The sequence below is a fragment of the Bubalus kerabau genome, chromosome 13 (assembly GCF_029407905.1).
Source record: "Bubalus kerabau isolate K-KA32 ecotype Philippines breed swamp buffalo chromosome 13, PCC_UOA_SB_1v2, whole genome shotgun sequence".
Lineage (NCBI taxonomy): Eukaryota > Metazoa > Chordata > Mammalia > Artiodactyla > Bovidae > Bubalus > Bubalus kerabau.
Window position 1 is genome coordinate 46609197 of NC_073636.1, and position 19324 is coordinate 46628520.

At 49.8% G+C, this 19324-nt stretch overlaps 1 protein-coding gene across 1 annotated transcript in view; it reads left to right on the forward strand.

Annotated features, from left to right (window-relative positions):
• The window catches only part of ADARB2 (adenosine deaminase RNA specific B2 (inactive)), a 236013-nt gene that overhangs the window by 198479 nt on the left and 18210 nt on the right, over window positions 1–19324 (forward strand). Inside the window, exon 4 of the mRNA XM_055544168.1 lies at window positions 17150–17264. Coding sequence (XP_055400143.1) covers window positions 17150–17264 — 115 coding nt within the window. The remainder of the gene's footprint in view (window positions 1–17149; window positions 17265–19324) is intronic.

The following is a 19324-nucleotide window of genomic DNA, read 5'->3' on the forward strand; positions in this document are numbered from 1 at the left end:
GAAATTAAAAGACACTTGTTCCTTGGAAGGAAAGCTATGACAAACTTAAACAGTGTATTTAAAAGCAGAGACTTCACTTTGCCGACAAATGTCCACATAATCAAAGCTATGGTTCTTCCAGTGGTCATTTAAGGATGTGAGAGTTGGACCATAAAGAAAGCTGAGCAACCAAAGAATTGATGCTTTTGAACTGTGGTGTTGGAGAAGACTCTTGAGAGTCCCTTGGACTGCAAGGAGATCAAACCAGTCAATCCTAAAGGAAATTAGTCCTGAATATTCATGAGAAGGACTGATGCTGAAGCTGAATCTTCAATACTTTGGCCACCTGATACGAAGAGCCAACTCATTGCAAAAGACCCTGATGCTGGGAAAGACTGAAGGCAAGAGGAGAAGGTGACGACAGAGGATGAGATGGTTGGATAGCATCCCTGATTCAATGGACACAAATCTGAGCAAACTCTGGGAGATGGTGGAGGACAGGGAGGTCTGGTGTGCTGCAGTCCATGGGGTTGCAGAGAGTTGGACACAACTTAGCAACTGAACAACAAGTGCCTCTGAACCCCAGCACAACCAGCCACAGCCTGCAGATCCCCTGAACCAGGAGCAGACCCAGGTTCACTACATGTGCCCAGGGGCTCAGGGACCACCGCACCCACCCAGCTGAAAGCGACTGGGACAGAGACCAGTGCTCTGAAATAAGACTGAACAGTCAGGGGCCCAGTTGAAATCAACCCCACGGCGCTTGGCAGAGTCTCTGTTTTTTGTTTTGTTTTGTTTCCTAAGTTCACTGCTCAACATCTGCAAACAGACCATGTTTATTATCACCCAGGACTTCCTAGAGGCAGCCTGCGAGACTTCCCCAAACATCTCCCTCGGTCAGACCCCTACAATCACTAAAACCCTGTGGAGTTTACTGCTGGGGGGAGGGGGGAGTAGTCTAAATCTGAGAGATAGCCTAATTTTATAAAGGAATTACTGCCTGTGTTGTTTTTCCCAGAGGACATCTCAGTCATGGGCCTGATAGTGTTTGATCCTTGCCAAACCCAACTTGTAATAAACCACATCAATTTGTAAACCATTTTCAGAGCTTTTGCAACTGAGAAAATTAAATTAGGAGAGGACTAGACCTCCCATGCTCTCTCTCCATCCTGTTTTCCCAAAGAGAAAGTTAAAAGATGACCCAAGCTTAAATTCCCCAACTTGCTGATCACCCACAAGAATAAATGGTATGCTCAAAAATTAGTTACCTAGAAACGCAAATTAAGACAGTGAGATAGCACTGCACACCTGTTAGCAAGGCCAAAACCAGGACGCTGACAACACCAATGCAGGCAAGGATGTGGACTTGCTGGTGGGACGCAAGACGGAGCAGTCACCATGGACGACAGCTTGGTGGTTTCTTACGAACTAAACACACTGTTACCATATGACCTAACTCCTTTGGTATTTACATAAAGGAGTTGAAAACTTATATCCACCAAAGAAAAAAAAAACCTGTTTATAGCAGTTTATTCACAACTGTTGAAACTAGGGAGCAAACAAGACACCCTTCAGTAGGTGGTAGATGAATAAACTGCTACATCCAGACAATGGAACATCACCCTGAGCAAAGAGAAACGAGCCATCAGCCATGCGAAGGCAGGAAGAAAACTTAAATGCATGTCACTAAGTGAGATGAGCAGAATGGGAGAGGCTGCAGATTGTATGACTCCAGACCTATGACACCTGGAAGAGGCAGAACTATGGAGACAGTAAAAGATGAGTGCTTGCCATGGTTACCAGGAAGGGGGGTGATGGGTGAGGTGGGGGAGCACACAGGATTTTAGGGCAGTGAAACTACTCTGCACAACACAGAAATGAAGGACCCTTGTCGCTACACATTTGTCCAAACGCATAGAAGGTACAGACCAGGAGAGAAGTCTGATGTAAACTGTGTACTCTGGTGACAATGACGTGTCTGTGTGGGTCCATGAGTTATCACAAACGTGATAACCTACCAGGGGAGATGCCATGACCCCAAAGGTGGGGTGCCCGTCACACCCTGATGTGGGGACCCCTGCGGTGTCCACCAGTGTGGGAAGCCCAACTGCATGACTTGTGGCGGGGGTGGGGGTCATGTCCACGCTTTCCCTGGTCTTTGCAGGGCTTAAAGGCAGGTTTTGTGGGACTTCCCTGGGGGTCAATTGTTGAGACTCCGAGCTTCCACTGCAGGGAGTGGGAGTTCAACCCCTGCTTGGGGAGCTGAGATCCCACAAGCCGCACAGGTCGGTCTAAAAGAGAATTGACGGCGGGGAAGGCTGTACATGGCTGGGGTGGCAAGTACACAAGAAATCTTCGTACCTTCCCCTCAATTTTGCTGCGAACCCAAAACTGCTCTGAAAATTAAGGTCTGTTTTTTTTAAAAAATGAATTACCTGACAGGATTAGACCAGAGCCATCAGCACAAAATTCAATGACAGGAAATAAACTACAAGGAATTCTATAATGATTTCTTAGCACTGCCTGATATTCACTGTAGATTCTCATTAGTCACCCTACTCTTTAATCAGCCAAACTAATGAACCCTGAGGAGACAGAGAGACAGAGACAGAGAGACAGCAAGGAAAGCTGGGCCTGCCCGCACCCTCGTCAGGCTCCCGTCCTGATGAGCGCATGTTAGACACGGGCATCCTACTGTCTAGAGCTGCTGCCTTAGTGACACATGTAAGTGTCCTCCGTCACGGGTCTGCTGACCTGCAACTCGCCCGTGTGGAGAGCGGTCCCGCTCTGTCAGTGGCCGGAGCTGACAGCGTCACTTGGCCGCTCGGTGTCATCCGTGTCTGCGACATTTAGAGGTTGAATAGCCCTGGGGTTTGAGTTTAACACAAGCAGATAAAGACCCCCACACCTTGGCCTTGTGTCTGTGATGCAGCTCGGGGTCTGTGGTCTGCGCACCTGGCGAGGCCCCGTCCTGCAGGGGAAGCACCCGAGAGTGCTCACACCGTCACCACAGGCCATGGGCTCGCCCCTGGTGCTGTCTGTCTTGCACACTTTGGACACCAGAACCAGGGGCTTTTCTTAATTCTGTAATGCTTTACAATTTTATAGAAGTTTCACATATTGGATTTCATAGAATCCCGTAAGAAGCACTTTCCCCGCTTCCCTCTCCCCATGGTAACCACTAGTGTTTTCTCTGTGTCTGTGAGTCTGCCTTTTGCTTTATTCACTAGTTTGCTATATTTTTGGATTATTCCCCATGTAAGTGATATTATACACTATTCATCTTTCTCTGACTTATTTCACTGAGCATAGTGCCCTCCAAATCCATCCATGTTTCTACAAATAGCATTATTCCATTCTTTTTATGGCTAAGTAATATTCCATCATGTATATGTACAACAGCTTCTTCATCCATTCCTCTGTCAATGGACACTGGGGTTGCTTCCACATGTAAATACTCAAGTTTTAAAGATGCTGTAGTTCTCCCATATTAGATGACAGTAGAGATTATTTCTCTGAAGAATATTTTGAAATAACAAAAGAAAACCATTTATCACTGTTCCACAGTTTAGTTACTACTACTACTACTAAGTCGCTTCAGTCATGTCCGACTCTGTGCGACCCCATAGACGGCAGCCCACCAAGGCTCCCCCGTCCCTGGGATTCTCCAGGCAAGAACACTGGAGTGGGTTGCCATTTCCTTCTCCAATGCATGAAAGTGAAAAGTGAAAGTGAAGTCGCTCAGTCGTGTCCGACTCTTAGCGACCCAATGGATGTAGCCATCTAGGCTCCTCCATTCATGGGATTTTCCAGGCAAGAGTACTGGAGTGGGGTGCCATTGCCTTCTCCAACAGTTTAGTTAGGTAACTCTAAAGATCAAAAATTCTTAATGAGCCCCTTCATGTCTTTTGTGGTCTCTGAACAAACCGGAATTCTAGGCACAGAGGCAGTCCCATCATTAGCAGGAGTACAAGCAAAGGTACGTGGCATTCTGATGACCAGACCACTGTGTCCACCCTACTCAGAGTCCTCTTCCTCTCTATCTGCATTGTGACTTTTCACATTGTCCCCATTTTTTCTCATGAAATTATAGAGCCTTATCTTAGCTTTTCCTAAGTTGCTCTAAGAGGCCAAAAAGTACAAACCAATTCATTTCGATGCCTTTGACTGGTGTCCAAATGGCACGCCATCGCCGCCAAGCTTCCTGCTCCAAACTCCCTTGTGGGCTTTCCAAGACTGTGTAACATCTCAGTTTTTCACTCTTCTGACCTTCCTCCTTCCTGGGTCGCATCCGGGCCCTTAGCCCCCAGTCATCCACCAGTGAGCGTGGCAGTGCCGGGCTCCGTCCTAGATGTTCAATGTGACCCCAGACAGAAGGGCCTTGTGCTGGGCCTTCCCAGGACACTGGAAGCGGACTGTTCTCTGTGAATAGCTGAGAGGAGATGGACACACACAACAAAGACACTGGCGATGTTCCCACTGGAGGAGAATGTGAGCTCACACCCCTGCCTCCTGTCCTCACCCCAGGCGTCCTGCTGGTGCAGCTGAGAACTGCCCTGGGACCTTCCCTGGGTGCTGTTAAATCTGTCCTCACCCTGGGCATCCTTGCCCTGGTGCTGTTAAATCTCCCAGGAGAAGCTAGCAAGCGGGTGAGGTGGTGACCCACCACTTCACGCGGGGCACACACACAGCAGTGGGTGGGGTGGAGCTAGTTACTGTGGCGTGTGGTGGAGGAGATGCCCCACGGAGGGAGGAGGCAGGCTGGCTGGATGCATCAGAGGGTCCACACAGCTCTGAAGTTGGAAGAGAAAGAGAAGGCCGGGAGGCTTGATCCCATGGATTCACCACCAGATGGGGTGGTGCAACTTCAGTGTAAAGGGGCGACGGCTATAGGAAAGCTTCCCTGGGCCTGGCAGCATCGAGGAGGGTCACTGAGGAGTCTGCCGCCTGCTCTGAGTCCGTTTCCATGGCTGCCAATTGGAAGTCGGGCCCACACACGTTTCCAGAGCCAAAGGCCTTGTCAGCGGGATCATAAACACATCATCCACCCAGGATCTGCCAGCTGCAGCCACGAAGTTCAGGGGGATTGTCACTCGTCCTGAGAAGGAAAGGGAAATGGGGAGACCTCCCTCCCACCTGCTGGGGCAACTCCATTCTCCCTGGGCCTCCAGGCCCACACTCAGCGGACAACACATGTCCACACAGCGGCCTCCAGTGGCCTCGGAAATGAGCCCTCCCGCAGCACACAGCACTGACACGCCGACCGATCTTATCAGCTCACCTGCAGCAGAAGGGAAGTTCGGTTCTCCCTCCTGTCAATCACCCAGCCTTTGTGCAGCCGACTTCAGCCATCTCCCCCACCTGTCCCACCTGACAGAGCCTTCTTCGCAAAAGCCCGTCTTCCACGGGATCTCACATATCTCCTTTGCTTGCTCTCCCTTCCCCGATGACAGCCAGCCCCTCCAACCAGCCCTGCCTGGACCCCAGATGCTGTCTTCTGTTTTGCATTTATGTTTCGAGAAAGACAATCCGACAATCCACGAAGCATTGGCGACTGCAGTCTGTTATCCAGGCTGCAAGGCCATCTGGACTTCCTGCTGAAAAGGTTGGACATGGTTTTAGGCAAGATTTTTATCAGAATGGTGAGGAAAACAAAGTCTTGAATGCATTACCATCTTCCAAGGTTGGTGTCAGATTTTTTTTCCCTTTGTCAGTTGCAAAACAAAGCGCGAAAAGATGACAAACCCAAGGAGCTGAGAATGAAGATACACATCTCCAGAGGAACCTTTGTCAAAGGCAGTGGAGGATAAACAAAAAATAAATTAGTTCTGGTTTTATCAGAAACTGGACAGACCTCCACTGGCATAATAGTTTCTGCGGCATCTCCAAGCCTTCCCGGGGAGTGCCCTTAGAGCGCAAAGGGAAAATCCGAGAGGCTCACAACAAAGGCAGATTGCTCTCTAAAACCTATCAGCAGGTCTTTAAATGTGCACAAGAAGAAAGACAGAGGGGAAGGAAGGAAAACCGATCCCAGGAAAAGTCAGGCCGCTTAGAAATCTCTCCTTCTCTCACTCTCTCTCTCTCTCTCTGTGGATGAGACAAAGACTCTTCTAAAAAGGTTAAACTTTTCAGTCAAAAAAATGTTGGTTTCTTAGCAACATACCTGCTCCCGAAGGCTGTGGGTTTTTTCTCCCCCCAAGTTATTGAGGAAACTCCTGGCTGGTTCTCATGCCAGCATCATCCTTTAACAAGGACCCTCACATGGAGAACAGGCTGCAGCCATGGTACACACACACCTCTGCCTCTCAGTCCTTGACCTGGGCCCCCGGGTCGCAGACTTGCCAGGAGTGGGCCAAGACCTCAGATGCAGGACCGGGGTCACCTCCCCCAGATGCACAATGTCCAGGGAAGGGACGGAGTTTCACCATGCAGTGCCGCCACCACCCCACGAGGGGGCGCAGGCCCCTCCCCCGCCCCGGGCACAACAAGGCCCCTGCAAACAGCCTCCTCCTCGTAGCAGGAGAAAGAGAAAGCTGACAGCTCGGTCTGTGTCATGATCCCAGATGTCCTCACAGAGAAGGAAGGACCCAGCCCGGCCTCAGAGCCCAGCACTCTGTCTAACCAGGGGATAAATAGGCTTTGCAGTAAAGTGATGCTTGTTGGAAATGTAACTTACAAATTGTTTTCTATTTCTCTCTGGACAGACGTTTGTTTTGTCTGCTCTGTTCCCACAAGTGCAAGCCCTGGTGCTCTAGGTTCTCTTAGTTTAGTTGAGATTCCCTCTGGGACAGGCTGGGAATCTCAGGACAGAAGGACGGACGGACGGGTGTGGTGTGGTGTGGATGGGGAAGCGGAGCGTGGTTAAGGGTCAGGGTAAGCGTGGACCCCATGCTCTGGGCTCAACACCCAGCCCAGCAGAGTGTCCTGGGGACAGTGACCTTGACGAGGAGGCTGAGGGCAGGACCCAGGGATGCTGCGTCCATGCAAGGCTAAGGGGGTGGGGCATTCGGGGACCCACCTGGAACCACATGGGACTGACTTCCTGCTGTGGGTCCTGATTCTTGCTGAGTGTGGTGGGGGCACTGGTGAGGGGAGTGACCCTCAGGCCTCCACATGTCAGCTGACCTTCCCAGGTGAGGATCCACCCCGGGCCCCATGTCTTCAGTGGAAGGTGTGGATGGGCGAGGCCCGAGGCCCCACATGGAGCAGCTCCCGACCCTGGGGTTCCAGGGTCCAGTCTGTGCCTGAGGAGTGAGGCAAAGGCCAGGCTCAGTGTCCACACGTGGAGTCAGGAAGGCCACCATTCCCAGGCAGAGCTGGACGCCCTGTGGAGCCTGGACACCAGCTTGGTGGCCAAGCAGCTCAGTGGCCAGGCCAGGCTGGGGCAGACACTGACCGCCATGCCGTCTCCCCCAACCCTACCCCCGAGGCCCTGAAGGCTCATCCCCACTCCTGAGACGGCCGCCAGGCTTTGGGGACCCTGGGCCTCTGGTCCCCGGGGCAGTTCCCAAGTGTCCGCTCTGCCCAGAGGATGCCCGGGGATGTGGACCGCGCCCACAACAAGGGCTCTTTGTCCCTCCGCCGCCTCTGAGGGCCCTTCATCCATCCGTGGGGGCAGGACGTGAAGACACAGTCCCTTTCACTGAGATGAAGGTGCTCAGTGGGGCGATGCCAAATCCTTTCAGAGTGCAGGTGCCTCTGGCCGAGCACTGCCAGATGTGAATCTAGTAAGAACCCGCTGTCACCCCAGAGGATCTGCCGTGCTTCCGACACACCTGGGGGCACTGTCTCCACGGCCCATTTGTTTTCAGAGAATTTGCAGCATCACCCAGCGCTCCTGTAGATTCCACGAGTACATCGGGTTTCTTTTTTTTTTTTAAACTTTACATAATTGTATTAGTTTTGCCAAATATCAAAATGAATCCACCACAGGTATGCATGTGTTCCCCATCCTGAACCCTCCTCCCTCCTCCCTCCCCACACCATCCCTCTGGGTCGTCCCAGTGCACCAGCCCCAAGCATCCAGTATCGTGCATCGAACCTGGACTGGCAACTCGTTTCATACATGATATTTTACATGTTTCAATGCCATTCTCCCAAATCTTCCCACCCTCTCCCTCTCCCACAGAGTCCAAAAGACTGTTCTATACATCAGTGTCTCTTTTGCTGTCTCGTACACAGGGTTATTGTTACCATATTTCTAAATTCTATATATATGCGTTAGTATACTGTATTGGTGTTTTTCTTTCTGGCTTACTTCACTCTGTATAATAGGCTCCAGTTTCATCCACCTCATTAGAACTGATTCAAATGTATTCTTTTTAATGGCTGAGTAATACTCCATTGTGTATAGGTACCACTGCTTTCTTATCCATTCATCTGCTGATGGACATCTAGGTTGCTTCCATGTCCTGGCTATTATAAACAGTGCTGCGATGAACATTGGGGTACACGTGTCTCTTTCCCTTCTGGTTTCCTCAGTGTGTATGCCCAGCAGTGGGATTGCTGGATCATAAGGCAGTTCTATTTCCAGTTTTTTAAGGAATCTCCACACTGTTCTCCATAGTGGCTGTACTAGTTTGCATTCCCACCAACAGTGTAAGAGGGTTCCCTTTTCTCCACACCCTCTCCAGCATTTATTACTTGTAGACTTTTGGATCGCAGCCATTCTGACTGGTGTGAAATGGTACCTCATCGTGGTTTTGATTTGCATTTCTCTGATAATGAGTGATGTTGAGCATCTTTTCATGTGTTTGTTAGCCATCTGTATGTCTTCTTTGGAGAAATGTCTATTTAGTTCTTTGGCCCATTTTTTGATTGGGTCATTTATTTTTCTGGAGTTGAGCTGTAGGAGTTGCTTGTATATTCTCGAGATTAGTTGTTTGTCAGTTGCTTCATTTGCTATTATTTTCTCCCATTCTGAAGGCTGTATTTTCACCTTGCTAATAGTTTCCTTTGATGTGCAGAAGCTTTTAAGGTTAATTAGGTCCCATTTGTTTATTTTTGCTTTTATTTCCAATATTCTGGGAGGTGGGTCATAGAGGATCCTGCTGTGATGTATGTCAGAGAGTGTTTTGCCTATGTTCTCCTCTAGGAGTTTTATAGTTTCTGGTCTTACGTTTAGATCTTTAATCCATTTTGAGTTTATTTTTGTGTATGGTGTTAGAAAGTGTTCTAGTTTCATGCTTTTACAAGTGGTTGACCAGATTTCCCAGCACCACTTGTTAAAGAGATTGTCTTTAATCCATTGTATATTCTTGCCTCCTTTGTCAAAGATAAGGTGTCCATATGTGCGTGGATTAATCTCTGGGCTTTCTATTTTGTTCCATTGATCTATATTTTGTGCCAGTACCATACATCGGGTTTCTGTGTCCTCCGGGCCCATCCACGTTGCCACAGACTCAGGATCCCCTTTTTCATAAAGGTGAACACAACTCCATGGTGTGTGTGCACACACATCGCGAGGCTGGTCTCAAGTATGTGATCCCTCAGCTTTGTCTGCCTGGGAGACGCCTTCATTTTCAAAGAGTGGCCTTTTTCTTTCCTTGGTGCTTTGAATGTACCTCTGTGGCCTGCGAGGTTTCTACTGAAAAACCCAGTGGGGACCTCACGGGCGTCCCTTAAGCAGGGATGAGTCTCTTGCCTCTTGCTGCTTTCAGGAGCCTCTGTCTGTCTTCGACTTCCACCATGGAATCACAGCATGTCCTGGCATAGACCTCATCCTGCTCAAACCGCTTCAGATCCTTTGCTCCCTGAGTCTGTGTCTGTTTCCTTCTCCAGGTTCAGGAAGCTTTTTTATCGCTATTTCTTTAAGCTTTCTGCCTCTTGTTCTGCCTCTGCTCTTCTGGTCTCCCGTAATGTGTCCATCGGTCCTTTAACCGTGTCCCATAAATCCCTCTCCTGTCCATCCTTTTTTCCTTTCTTCTTCCCTGGATAGTTCCAAGTGACTTGTCTTTGAGTTCACAGATTTCTCTAAGAGGAATTCCTGCTCAACCAGGTCTGCTGGTGAAGCTCCCTGCTGTGTTTTTTCATCACAGTCATTGTATTCTCCAGTTCCCAAATTTCTGTTTGGTTCTGTTTAATGATTTCTGTCTCCGTTAAGCTCCTCGTTGTGTGCATGAATTGCTTTCCTGGTTTTGTTGAGCTGTCTATCTGTGTTCTCTCGTAGCTCAGTGAGCTTCTATTAAAACAGTTGTTTTGAATCCTTTCTCAGGAAACTTGTAAATCTCCGGTTTTCCCAGTGCTGTTTACTGGAAACGTGTTTTGGTGACATGGCTCCATGTCCTTTATGCTCCTGGTAGTCACATCTTGCCTTGGTGTCTGTGAGTTGAAGGGACAGTCGCCCTTTCCAGACTTTAAGGACTGGCTTCAATGGGAAAGCCCTTCACTTGCTGTGGTGCCGGGCACCAGCTGGTGGCATGCGTGGTGGCCCAGGGGGTGGCGCTGGTTCCTGGAGAGGGAAGCACCAGGTCAAGGGCCCAGGTGTGTGTCCCGCAGTGCTGCGTCCAGGAAGCGAGGACAACAACCTTCCCCACCACGGATGTCCAGCTGCCTCTCCCACGTGTCTCACACAGGAAGCACGTGGTGGTGGATCCCTGGTCTCAGGCCTCCATGAACTTGAAGAACTGCCCAGTCCCAGCTTCAGTCAGCGCTACAGGTGTGCTGTTCAAAGCTAGTTAGCAATTTTAACCAACTTTATTTCTCCTTTGGGAACCGATTCTCATGGTAAAGAGATGAGATTAGGGTCCAAGTCACGAGATGAAGGGTCTGAGAGCTCAGCATTCGGAGAACGGCGTTGATGTCCTGGTAATTTTTCAGAACAGGTGTGAGGCTCCCTTGCTATTCAGGCAATAGCTAAACAACTGCTTCCAAATTTAACAAAAGCTAAGAAAGTAAACGCCGCTTCCTCTGAGGGGCTGCGCTCCCCACAGAGAGCCCTTCCCTCTTGATGCACAGCAGTGATTCTTCTTGTTTACGTCGTCTTCGATCCAGATGAGCTCAAACAGCCATGAATCAGCCCCAAACAGAGGCCCTCATCTGTGCACGTCCTCATGTTTTCACACTAATGAGAATTTAAAGATTCTAATTAGACCCAGATGCAAAATATCTCCCTGAGAAAGCACCAGTGCAACAAAAGCAGAAATATCACATTTTCCAATGTGGTTTTAGTTTTCTTCTACATGTTTATTGTATTGAAGTTAATTGTTAAAGCAGTAACTGCTGTTAACATGTTTAAATGAATGTGTCTATATCTAACCATTCAGATAATTGTGAGTAACTACAATTTACCTAATCGATATGTAGATACACTGGCATTTGTGCACACAACCTCAACTCTCAATTATTCAAGATAACAAATGTGGGGTCTCCTTACTTCCCCTCAGCTTGCTGGTCTGTGGACAGGTGACCACAGCGGCCCCTCTGGGTCTATATGTAGGTGAAGGAGATGGGCTGCCCTGGTCACTCAGCTCCAGGCAGGCCCCCAGCCCTGGGGGGATATTCAGTCAGGGGCTCCTTCAGACTGAGGACCCCATCTGACTCATCTCTGGATTTCAGAAGCTTGAAATCAGACTTGAAACCCACTAGTGTCTTGCTCAATAAATTTTGATTAATTTCCCTGCCCTGGGGTGGGGGTTTGGGGGCGCTCCAGAGGCCCCAAAGGCAACATACACTTTGACTGGGGTTTGTGGGGTGGGGGAGTGGTGTGTGTGTGCGATGGGGGTCTTGGGGTAGGGGGCTGTGGAGGGTGGGGGTGTGTGTGGTGTGGGGGTGTGTGTAGTGTGGGAGTGTGTGAGGGGGTGGATGTGTGTGTGGTGTGGGGGTATGTGTGGTGTGCGTGTGTGTGAAGTAGGTGTGTGTCTGGAGGGTGGATGTGTGTTGAGGATGGGTGTGTTGTGGTATGGGGATGGTGTGGTGTGGGTGTGTGTGGGGTGTGGGTGTGTGGGATGGGGTGTGTGTGGGGTGGGGGGGTGTGGGGTGGGGTGTGTGTGGGGTAGGGTGTGTGTGGGGTGGGGGTGTGTGGGGTGGGGTGTGTGTGGGGTGGGGGTGTGTGGGGGGTGGGGGTGTGGGTGGAGTGGGGGTGTGTGAGGGGTGGGTGTGTGTGGGGTGTGTGTGTGGGGTGTGTATGTGTTGAGGGTGGGTGTGTGTATGTGTGTGGAGTGTGGGTGTGTGTGGGTTGGTGGGTGTGTGTGTGGTGCGTATGTGTGTGGGGGGATGTGTATGTGTGGGGGGGGTTGGGGGTGTATGTGTGGATGTGGGGGTGTGTGTGGGGGGGTGTGTATGTGTTGGGGGTGGGGGTGTATGTGTGGTGGGGGGATGTGTATGTGGGGGGGTGTATGGGGGGGGTGTATGTGTGGGTGTGGGGCTGTGTGTGGGTGGGGATGTGTATGTGTTTGGGGGGTATGGGGGGTATGTGGGGGTGTGGGGGTGTGTGTGGGGGTGTGTATGTGTGAGGGGGTGGTGTGGACACTGCTGTTGCCAAGATGATCAGGAAGCTGCTGCCTGGGCACCGGGCTGACGAACACAACGTTCATCAGTGACCCCAGAACACCTGGCCCAAGGCTGACAGCAGGATGGACAAGTCAGAAAGACGAGTGTAGACCAGCCAGGCTGCCAGCAGTACGGTCAGCCTGACTCCAGGTGATAAAAGATCAGCAAATGGCCTAACTGGTGAGCATCTTCTCACCCCAAATTGCCAAATTTTCACTAAACTCGGCTGCATGAAGCTTTGATGTGTGTGTGATAGCTTCTTACAACCGATGCATTCACATATCCGTGCCCAGGGGTGTAGGTCAGGTCAATACACAGCTTTCCGGGCCCCTCGATGTTCACCCGTCATCCAGGTTCTTCGAAAGCACGCCCAGCAGATGGCACACCTCGGGGTCAGGGTCATCCAGGGAGCGGGGAGGGACAGCCCAGGGGAGTCGTGGGCACCAGAGAAGCTGTTACTGGAATGGCCATCTCGACCATCACTGTCCAAGCTCTGTACCAAGTTCAGAGTTTTTCCATGGTGCCGGGGAAGGGTGACAAAGGCCTTCCACCTTTCATACCTTCCTTCAGATTCGTTATAGGCATTCAGTAATTCAAGATATAGAATAATTGAATCGTTGCACACGTGTTCACCAGTCCCTGACTTTGAAATGAATGAGGCTTTATTGCCATTGTCAGTAAACAGGAGCCGTGACTGAGGCCCAGAGCCCAGCTTTTCCTCGGACCCAGAGGAGTGTTGAGAGGGAGACTGGGGAAGATCCTCGCCTGTTCATGTTCATGGGGCCCCCTCTGAGCCGTGCCCGCCCTCTGGCGGCCTGATGACCATCCCCGCAGCTTTTCTCCGGCCTTCCCAGTTCCGGCCGCATGGACACAAGTCAGCCCCACTGCCTTGACCGCTGGCAGCCTGCCTCCGCCTCCGGATGCCCACTCACCTCGTGTGCTGTGGACAAGGTGGACAGGAGGGCGAGAGTGCCCCATCCTGCCCTGCCCATATGCAAATCTAACCTTTCTGATATTCCAGCAGCATAAACCCGAAGGCGGGATTTCAGCAGGAAAATATTTACCCACAGCTCTCTCCCTCATAATCTATCGATTTTAATATCCTCCCCACTTTGGCTGAATGTCAATTTTACCCCGAGGACTGCTCCTGCAACTCATTTTATTTACTTAGGCCTTTCAAAATATTAGTGTTGGAAATAAGTGGAGTTTGAGTCTTTTGGTGGTCCTATTTAAAGTTTATTTTTCCTATTTGAATAATGCTGGTAATTTGCCTTGGTAATTGGGGCCGGCGGGCAGCATGCGGACCACATACACACAAGTAGCATCGCGTTCCTGTTTTCGTTGGGAACATGCAGCTCATTAAATGCCGAGCCAACTTCCCCACTTAACCTCTGGAAGCAGAGCCACCTGACGATCACCATCGTTTAACCAGAAGCCAGTCCACTCTCCTCCGATTGCTTCTGTTCCAAGTGTCCAACCTGTGCCACGTTCTGCACGAAAAGCATCAGCGGACCCCAGACGGAGCTCGTCAGGCCCTGAAGGGGCTGGGAGGCTCTGCAGACTCTGCAGCCCCCACCACAGTCATCCTGTCTGCTCCTGCAGAAGATAAGGGGGCATGGGTGAGGGGGCAGGCCCCTGGGCATCACGTTTCCTCTCACTGTAAACCCCAAGAGAGGCTGTGACCCACTTGCGGAAGACAGAGTGACCCTCTCCTGCTACCAGGGGCCTTCGGAAGCTAAATCACCAGCCTCCAGACATCCTCTTTTTCATATTTAACAAGGAATTTGTGTTGGAAATGACGCTTCAGCTCATTATTCAGGATTTTTGCAGTGTGTCTTTAGAACTTCTCTGCACAGGGCTTTCGATATTGCAAAGCTGGCTTCTCACCCATTCCCACATTCAGCCTCTACTGCCCCACCCAGACCCCACCAGACTCTCCCTGTCCACTGTCCTGATGGGCAGACCACCCACCCTGAGGGTGCCAGGAGGGGCTTCACCACAACTCTTGCTGGGCTTGTGCCCAGGGACTGAACCAGACCAGACTCGGGGGTCTCTGTAGGATCCCTTCCCTCCCCACAGGATGGACTAGACCAGACTGGGGGGTCTCTGTAGGACCCCTCTCCTCCCCATCAGGGACGGACTAGACCAGAAAGCATTGATGTTGCAATGTGCAGCCTGTGGGCTGGAAGTTCAGTTCAGTTCAGTTCAGTCACTCAGTCGTGTCCGACTCTTTGCGACCCCATGAATCACAGCATGCCAGGCCTCCCTGTCCATCACCAACTTTCAGAGTTCACTCAAACTCATGTCCATCGAGTCGGTGATGCCATCCAGCCATCTCATCCTCTGTCATTCCCTTCTCCTCCTCCCCCAATCCCTCTCAGCATCAGAGTCTTTTCCAATGAGTCAACTCTTCCCATGAGGTGGCCAAAGTACTGGAGTTTCAGCTTTAGCATCATTCCTTCCAAAGAAATCCCAGGGCTGACCTCCTTCAGAATGGACAGGTTGGATCTCCTTGCAGTCCAAGGGACTCTCAAGAGTCTTCTCCAACACCACAGTTCAAAAGTATCAATTTTTCAGCACTCAGCTTTCTTCACAGTCCATCTCTCACATCCATACATGACCATGGAAAAACCATAGCCTTGACTAGACGGACCTTTGTTGGCAAAGTAATGTCTCTGCTTTTGAATATGGTGTCTAGGTTGGTCATAACTTTCCTTCCAAGGAGTAAGCGTCTTTTAATTTCATGACTGCAATCACCATCTGCAGTGATTTTGGAGCCCAAAAAAATAAGGTCTGACACTGTTTCCACTGTTTCCCCATCTATTTCCCATGGACCAGATGCCATGATCTTCATTTTCTGAATGTTGAGCTTTAAGCCAACTTTTTCACTCTCCTCTTTCACTTTCATCAAGAGGCTTTTTAATTCCTCTTCACTTTCTGCCATAAGGGTGGTGTCATCTGCATATCTGAGGTTATTGATATTTCTCCCAGCAATCTTGATTCCAGCTTGTGCTTCCTCCAGCCCAGTGTTTCTCATGCTGTACTCTGCATATAAGTTGAATAAGCAGGGTGACAATATACAGCCTTAACATACTCTTTTTCCTATTTGGAACCAGTCTGTTGTTCCATGTCCAGTTCTAACTGTTGCTTCTGACCTGGAAAGTGGGCTGGAAAGACCCTCAAAGTTTGCTGTTGGTTGGGGTGCTCACCTCCACCCTAGGAGACTAAAGGAGCTCCACGGAGCCCATGGAGGCACCCTGGAATCTGAACTTACAAAAATAATTCAAGACACAAGCTTGCTTTTGAGCATTTAGCTGCTTCTACCACAAACCAAATGGAGAAAAATCAAATTATCTCAGAGTCTGATTAGTTGGGTTTGCAGTAACCAGAGTTGACTGTATGTATTAAATCTCAAGTGATTAAAACATTAAAAATTCCTAGTGTTAAATTAGACGGTAAGTCTGCGTCTCCCAACGTGAATTCTAAGTTTCTGCCTGGCTCCTAACACACCACGTAATCAACAGCATTTACAGATACAAATCCAACTATGAAGAACTACATGCAGCTGCAAGCATGTATGTGATCTAATTAAAGCCAATCACTGAAAATAGTTGCAGTGCTGGGATGAGGAGATGGGGGCTGGGGAGATGGGGGACTGGGGGGTGGGGGGTGGAGAGGGTTTGTGAGGGAAGGAGGCCTGAGCACAGAAAGCTCCAGGCTGAGTTCCTTATGAAGCCCCAGTCTGTTCATTTCCGAGAAGGTCTGAGGAGACACCTCAGTGCCTTAACAGAGGACATGCACTTTTCCAATGCAGGTGGTTATTCACGATTCTCTTCTTCTGACTTTTAAACCCAGAAAAACTAAGGGTCATAGTTCAATATATAAACATTCCATAAAATTCCCCCTGGCAAAACTACAAGCGAGACTTTTCAAAGCCACCCTAGAAAGTAATGCTGGTTAAATACCAAAGAAGCGAGACGTCTCAAAGCCGCCCTAGGAAGTGATACTGGTTAAATACCAAAGAGATAAATTTTAACCGGCTAAATACCCCTGTACATCTTAATTAGACTGTCCTCCACCCAGAGTAAGAAAAGTTAAAGAAATCTTTGCTTTTTTCTTTCTACATTCACCTTTATAAAATGTTAATTGAGAAATACGCTTAACATAAATGTCAAGGACCCCTTAAAAGGATAAAGAAAAAAGGCTTGTAGGGGAGATATTTAAAGGAAGGTCTTGATGGAGGACAGGTGGTTCAGAGGCTGGATGGGGACAGGGTAGGAGGGGGCAATCAGAAGCGGGGGTGGGGAGCTCTGGACCCCACCATCCAGGAAGCACCTGGAAAGTCACTGAAGAGAAAGGGCGGTTCCCAGATGTTGGGGTGATTCCTGGGTGTTGGGGTGATTGGTTCTGTGACACAGGGAAGACAGTGGGAACTGGTTGTCAGTGGTGTGAGCACCAGCTCCCCCGCAACTGGAGGAAGTCTCTGCTAGGCGGGAAGGAGGCAGGGACAGTCCCCCCAGGGTCCTGCTTGGGGGCTCATTCCCCGGGGCCATGCTGGGCCAGAATTGCTGTGGCCAGCTTGCCATCTTGAGGCCAAGGGGTCACAGAGCGGGCGGTGGGCCATGGGCAGAGTGAAGGAGGGAGGAGGCGCGGTCACAAGGCTGCTGCTTGTGTTTTCCAGGAGTTCGCAGATGCCGTGTCCCAGCTGGTCACACAGAAGTTCCGAGAGCTGGCCGCGGGCCTGGCCTCAGCGCACGCCCGCCACAAGGCGCTGGCCGGGATCGTCATGACCCGAGGTAACGCCTCCCTGCCGGGAACAGGGGGCAAGCCTGGAAACAAGACCCCCTCCCCATGAAGACACGGAACAGAGCAGACAGTCCACCCCCCAGAACCCCGAAGACGACCGGAGGGCACAGCAGTCCCTTTTCGTCAGGCATGTCCCCACACCTCGTGGTCGGGGGGACCGCAGCATCCTGTCTACAGGAGCTCAGCCAGGGTCAGGCCCCACAGGGAACCCCTTACCGTGAGATTCCTCAATCCCCCTCTCAGGGCTCACACCACCCTGAACAAACCCGTTGCAGGAGACAGAAGGCAGGCCTTCTCCAGCCCCCACCCCTAACTGCTCACGGACGGTGACAGAACAGTGACAAACAGCCCATGAAGGCTGCTCTTACCAGCCAGGTTCAAGAAAGTGATGCTTAGTTTTAAACCATCAATTTGGGTGAAAACATCTCACTATTAAATAACCTACTAATAGTAACTAGCCATCTGGTTATTTGAATTCAACTGTTTCTAGCTGCAAAGTTTGGGGTAAGCTGGTAATGACCTACCAGGGAACGATTACTGTCCAAAAGCGTGGGTGTTAGAAGCCAGACAACTGGCCCGCTTCCCTCTCACTCTAGACACCAGAGGCTTCTCCAGGGCCACCGAGTGCAAGGCCACTGGGGTCGGGGCAGCAGCACGAGGACACTCACTCAGTCTTTCCAAGTTGGGAAAACAGAAATGAAAATGCCTCCTCCCAGGGTAAGCTGGTGACTAGGACACAGGACATGAAGAGCTCTGAAATGTAAGAATCACTTTATAAGGGTAATGCTCTAAGTCAAAAGCAAATCTCTTCTGTCAGTGACACTGTTGAATTTGGAGCGGGTGCCCCACTGGAGCCACCAGCATTCGGTAACCCTGCCACTCTGCCTTGATAGAATAAAAAATGTCCCAAACTAAGGGCTAAGAGCCCCCCTCCCCAGTCCAGACCACTGCTGCTGGAGGCAGCCCTCCATCCACACGTCCACAGCAGGCAATCCACGTAAAAAAACTAAATGCATTGATTGACCAAAGTGTTCATTTGGGGCTTTCCATAAAATGTGATGGAAAACCTCAAACGAATTTTTTGGCCAACCCAATATAGCATGGGCTTCCCCAGTGGCTCAGTGGTAAAGAATCCATCTGCCAATGCATAAACACAGGAGCCACAGGTTCAATCCCTGGGTTGGGAAGATTCCCCTGGAGGAGGGTGTGGCAACCCACTCCAGTGTTCCTGCCTGGAGAATCCCATGGACAAGAGGAGTCTGGCGAGCTACATAGGGTTGCAAAGAGTTGGACAGGACTGAGATGACTGAGCACATATGCGTGCAATATTACATGAATGTGAGACTTTACATGGTAAACCTACACTGATTAGTAACTTATGACCATGGAAGAATAAATTACTGAAATTTACTTTTCCTGTTATAAAGAGAAGGTTTAGTAAACTTGTTGATTAAAAAGAGATTGGGAAATATTTTGCAAAACAACTAATAGAAATATTTTCAAATATTCACTTACTTAAAGGTGATGGGCAATGTAATAATAATTCTAATTCAGTTATCCGAGCAAATGCCTAAGAAACTCTAAAAGGGGGTGATGTCTTTTTCTAGCTTTTATAACATATATTACAATGTTATAAATTAAGTTTATTTTGAAATAAAACCTGACATGTCATCCCCTCCATTTTTAGGCAGGAAGCCAGTTCGCCCACATCAATTATCTCACAAGTGAGACTGATGCCATTTTGTAGCCACTCTGAAAAATACAATGGCAGAAATATATACTTATGAACAGCACCGCTTTTACCTTTATGAAAACACTGCATTCACTGGGAAAAGCACAAAGAGAAGAAAACTTACAAATGGAAGTTTCCATCCTTGCCCCCAGGCAAACTCGGAGGCAGACATTTTATTTTATTTTATTTTATTTTTTAACTTTACAATATTGTATTGGTTTTGCCATATATCGACATGAATCCGCCACAGGTATACACGTGTTCCCCATCCTGAACCGTCCTCCCTCCTCCCTCCCCATACCATCCCTCTGGGTTGTC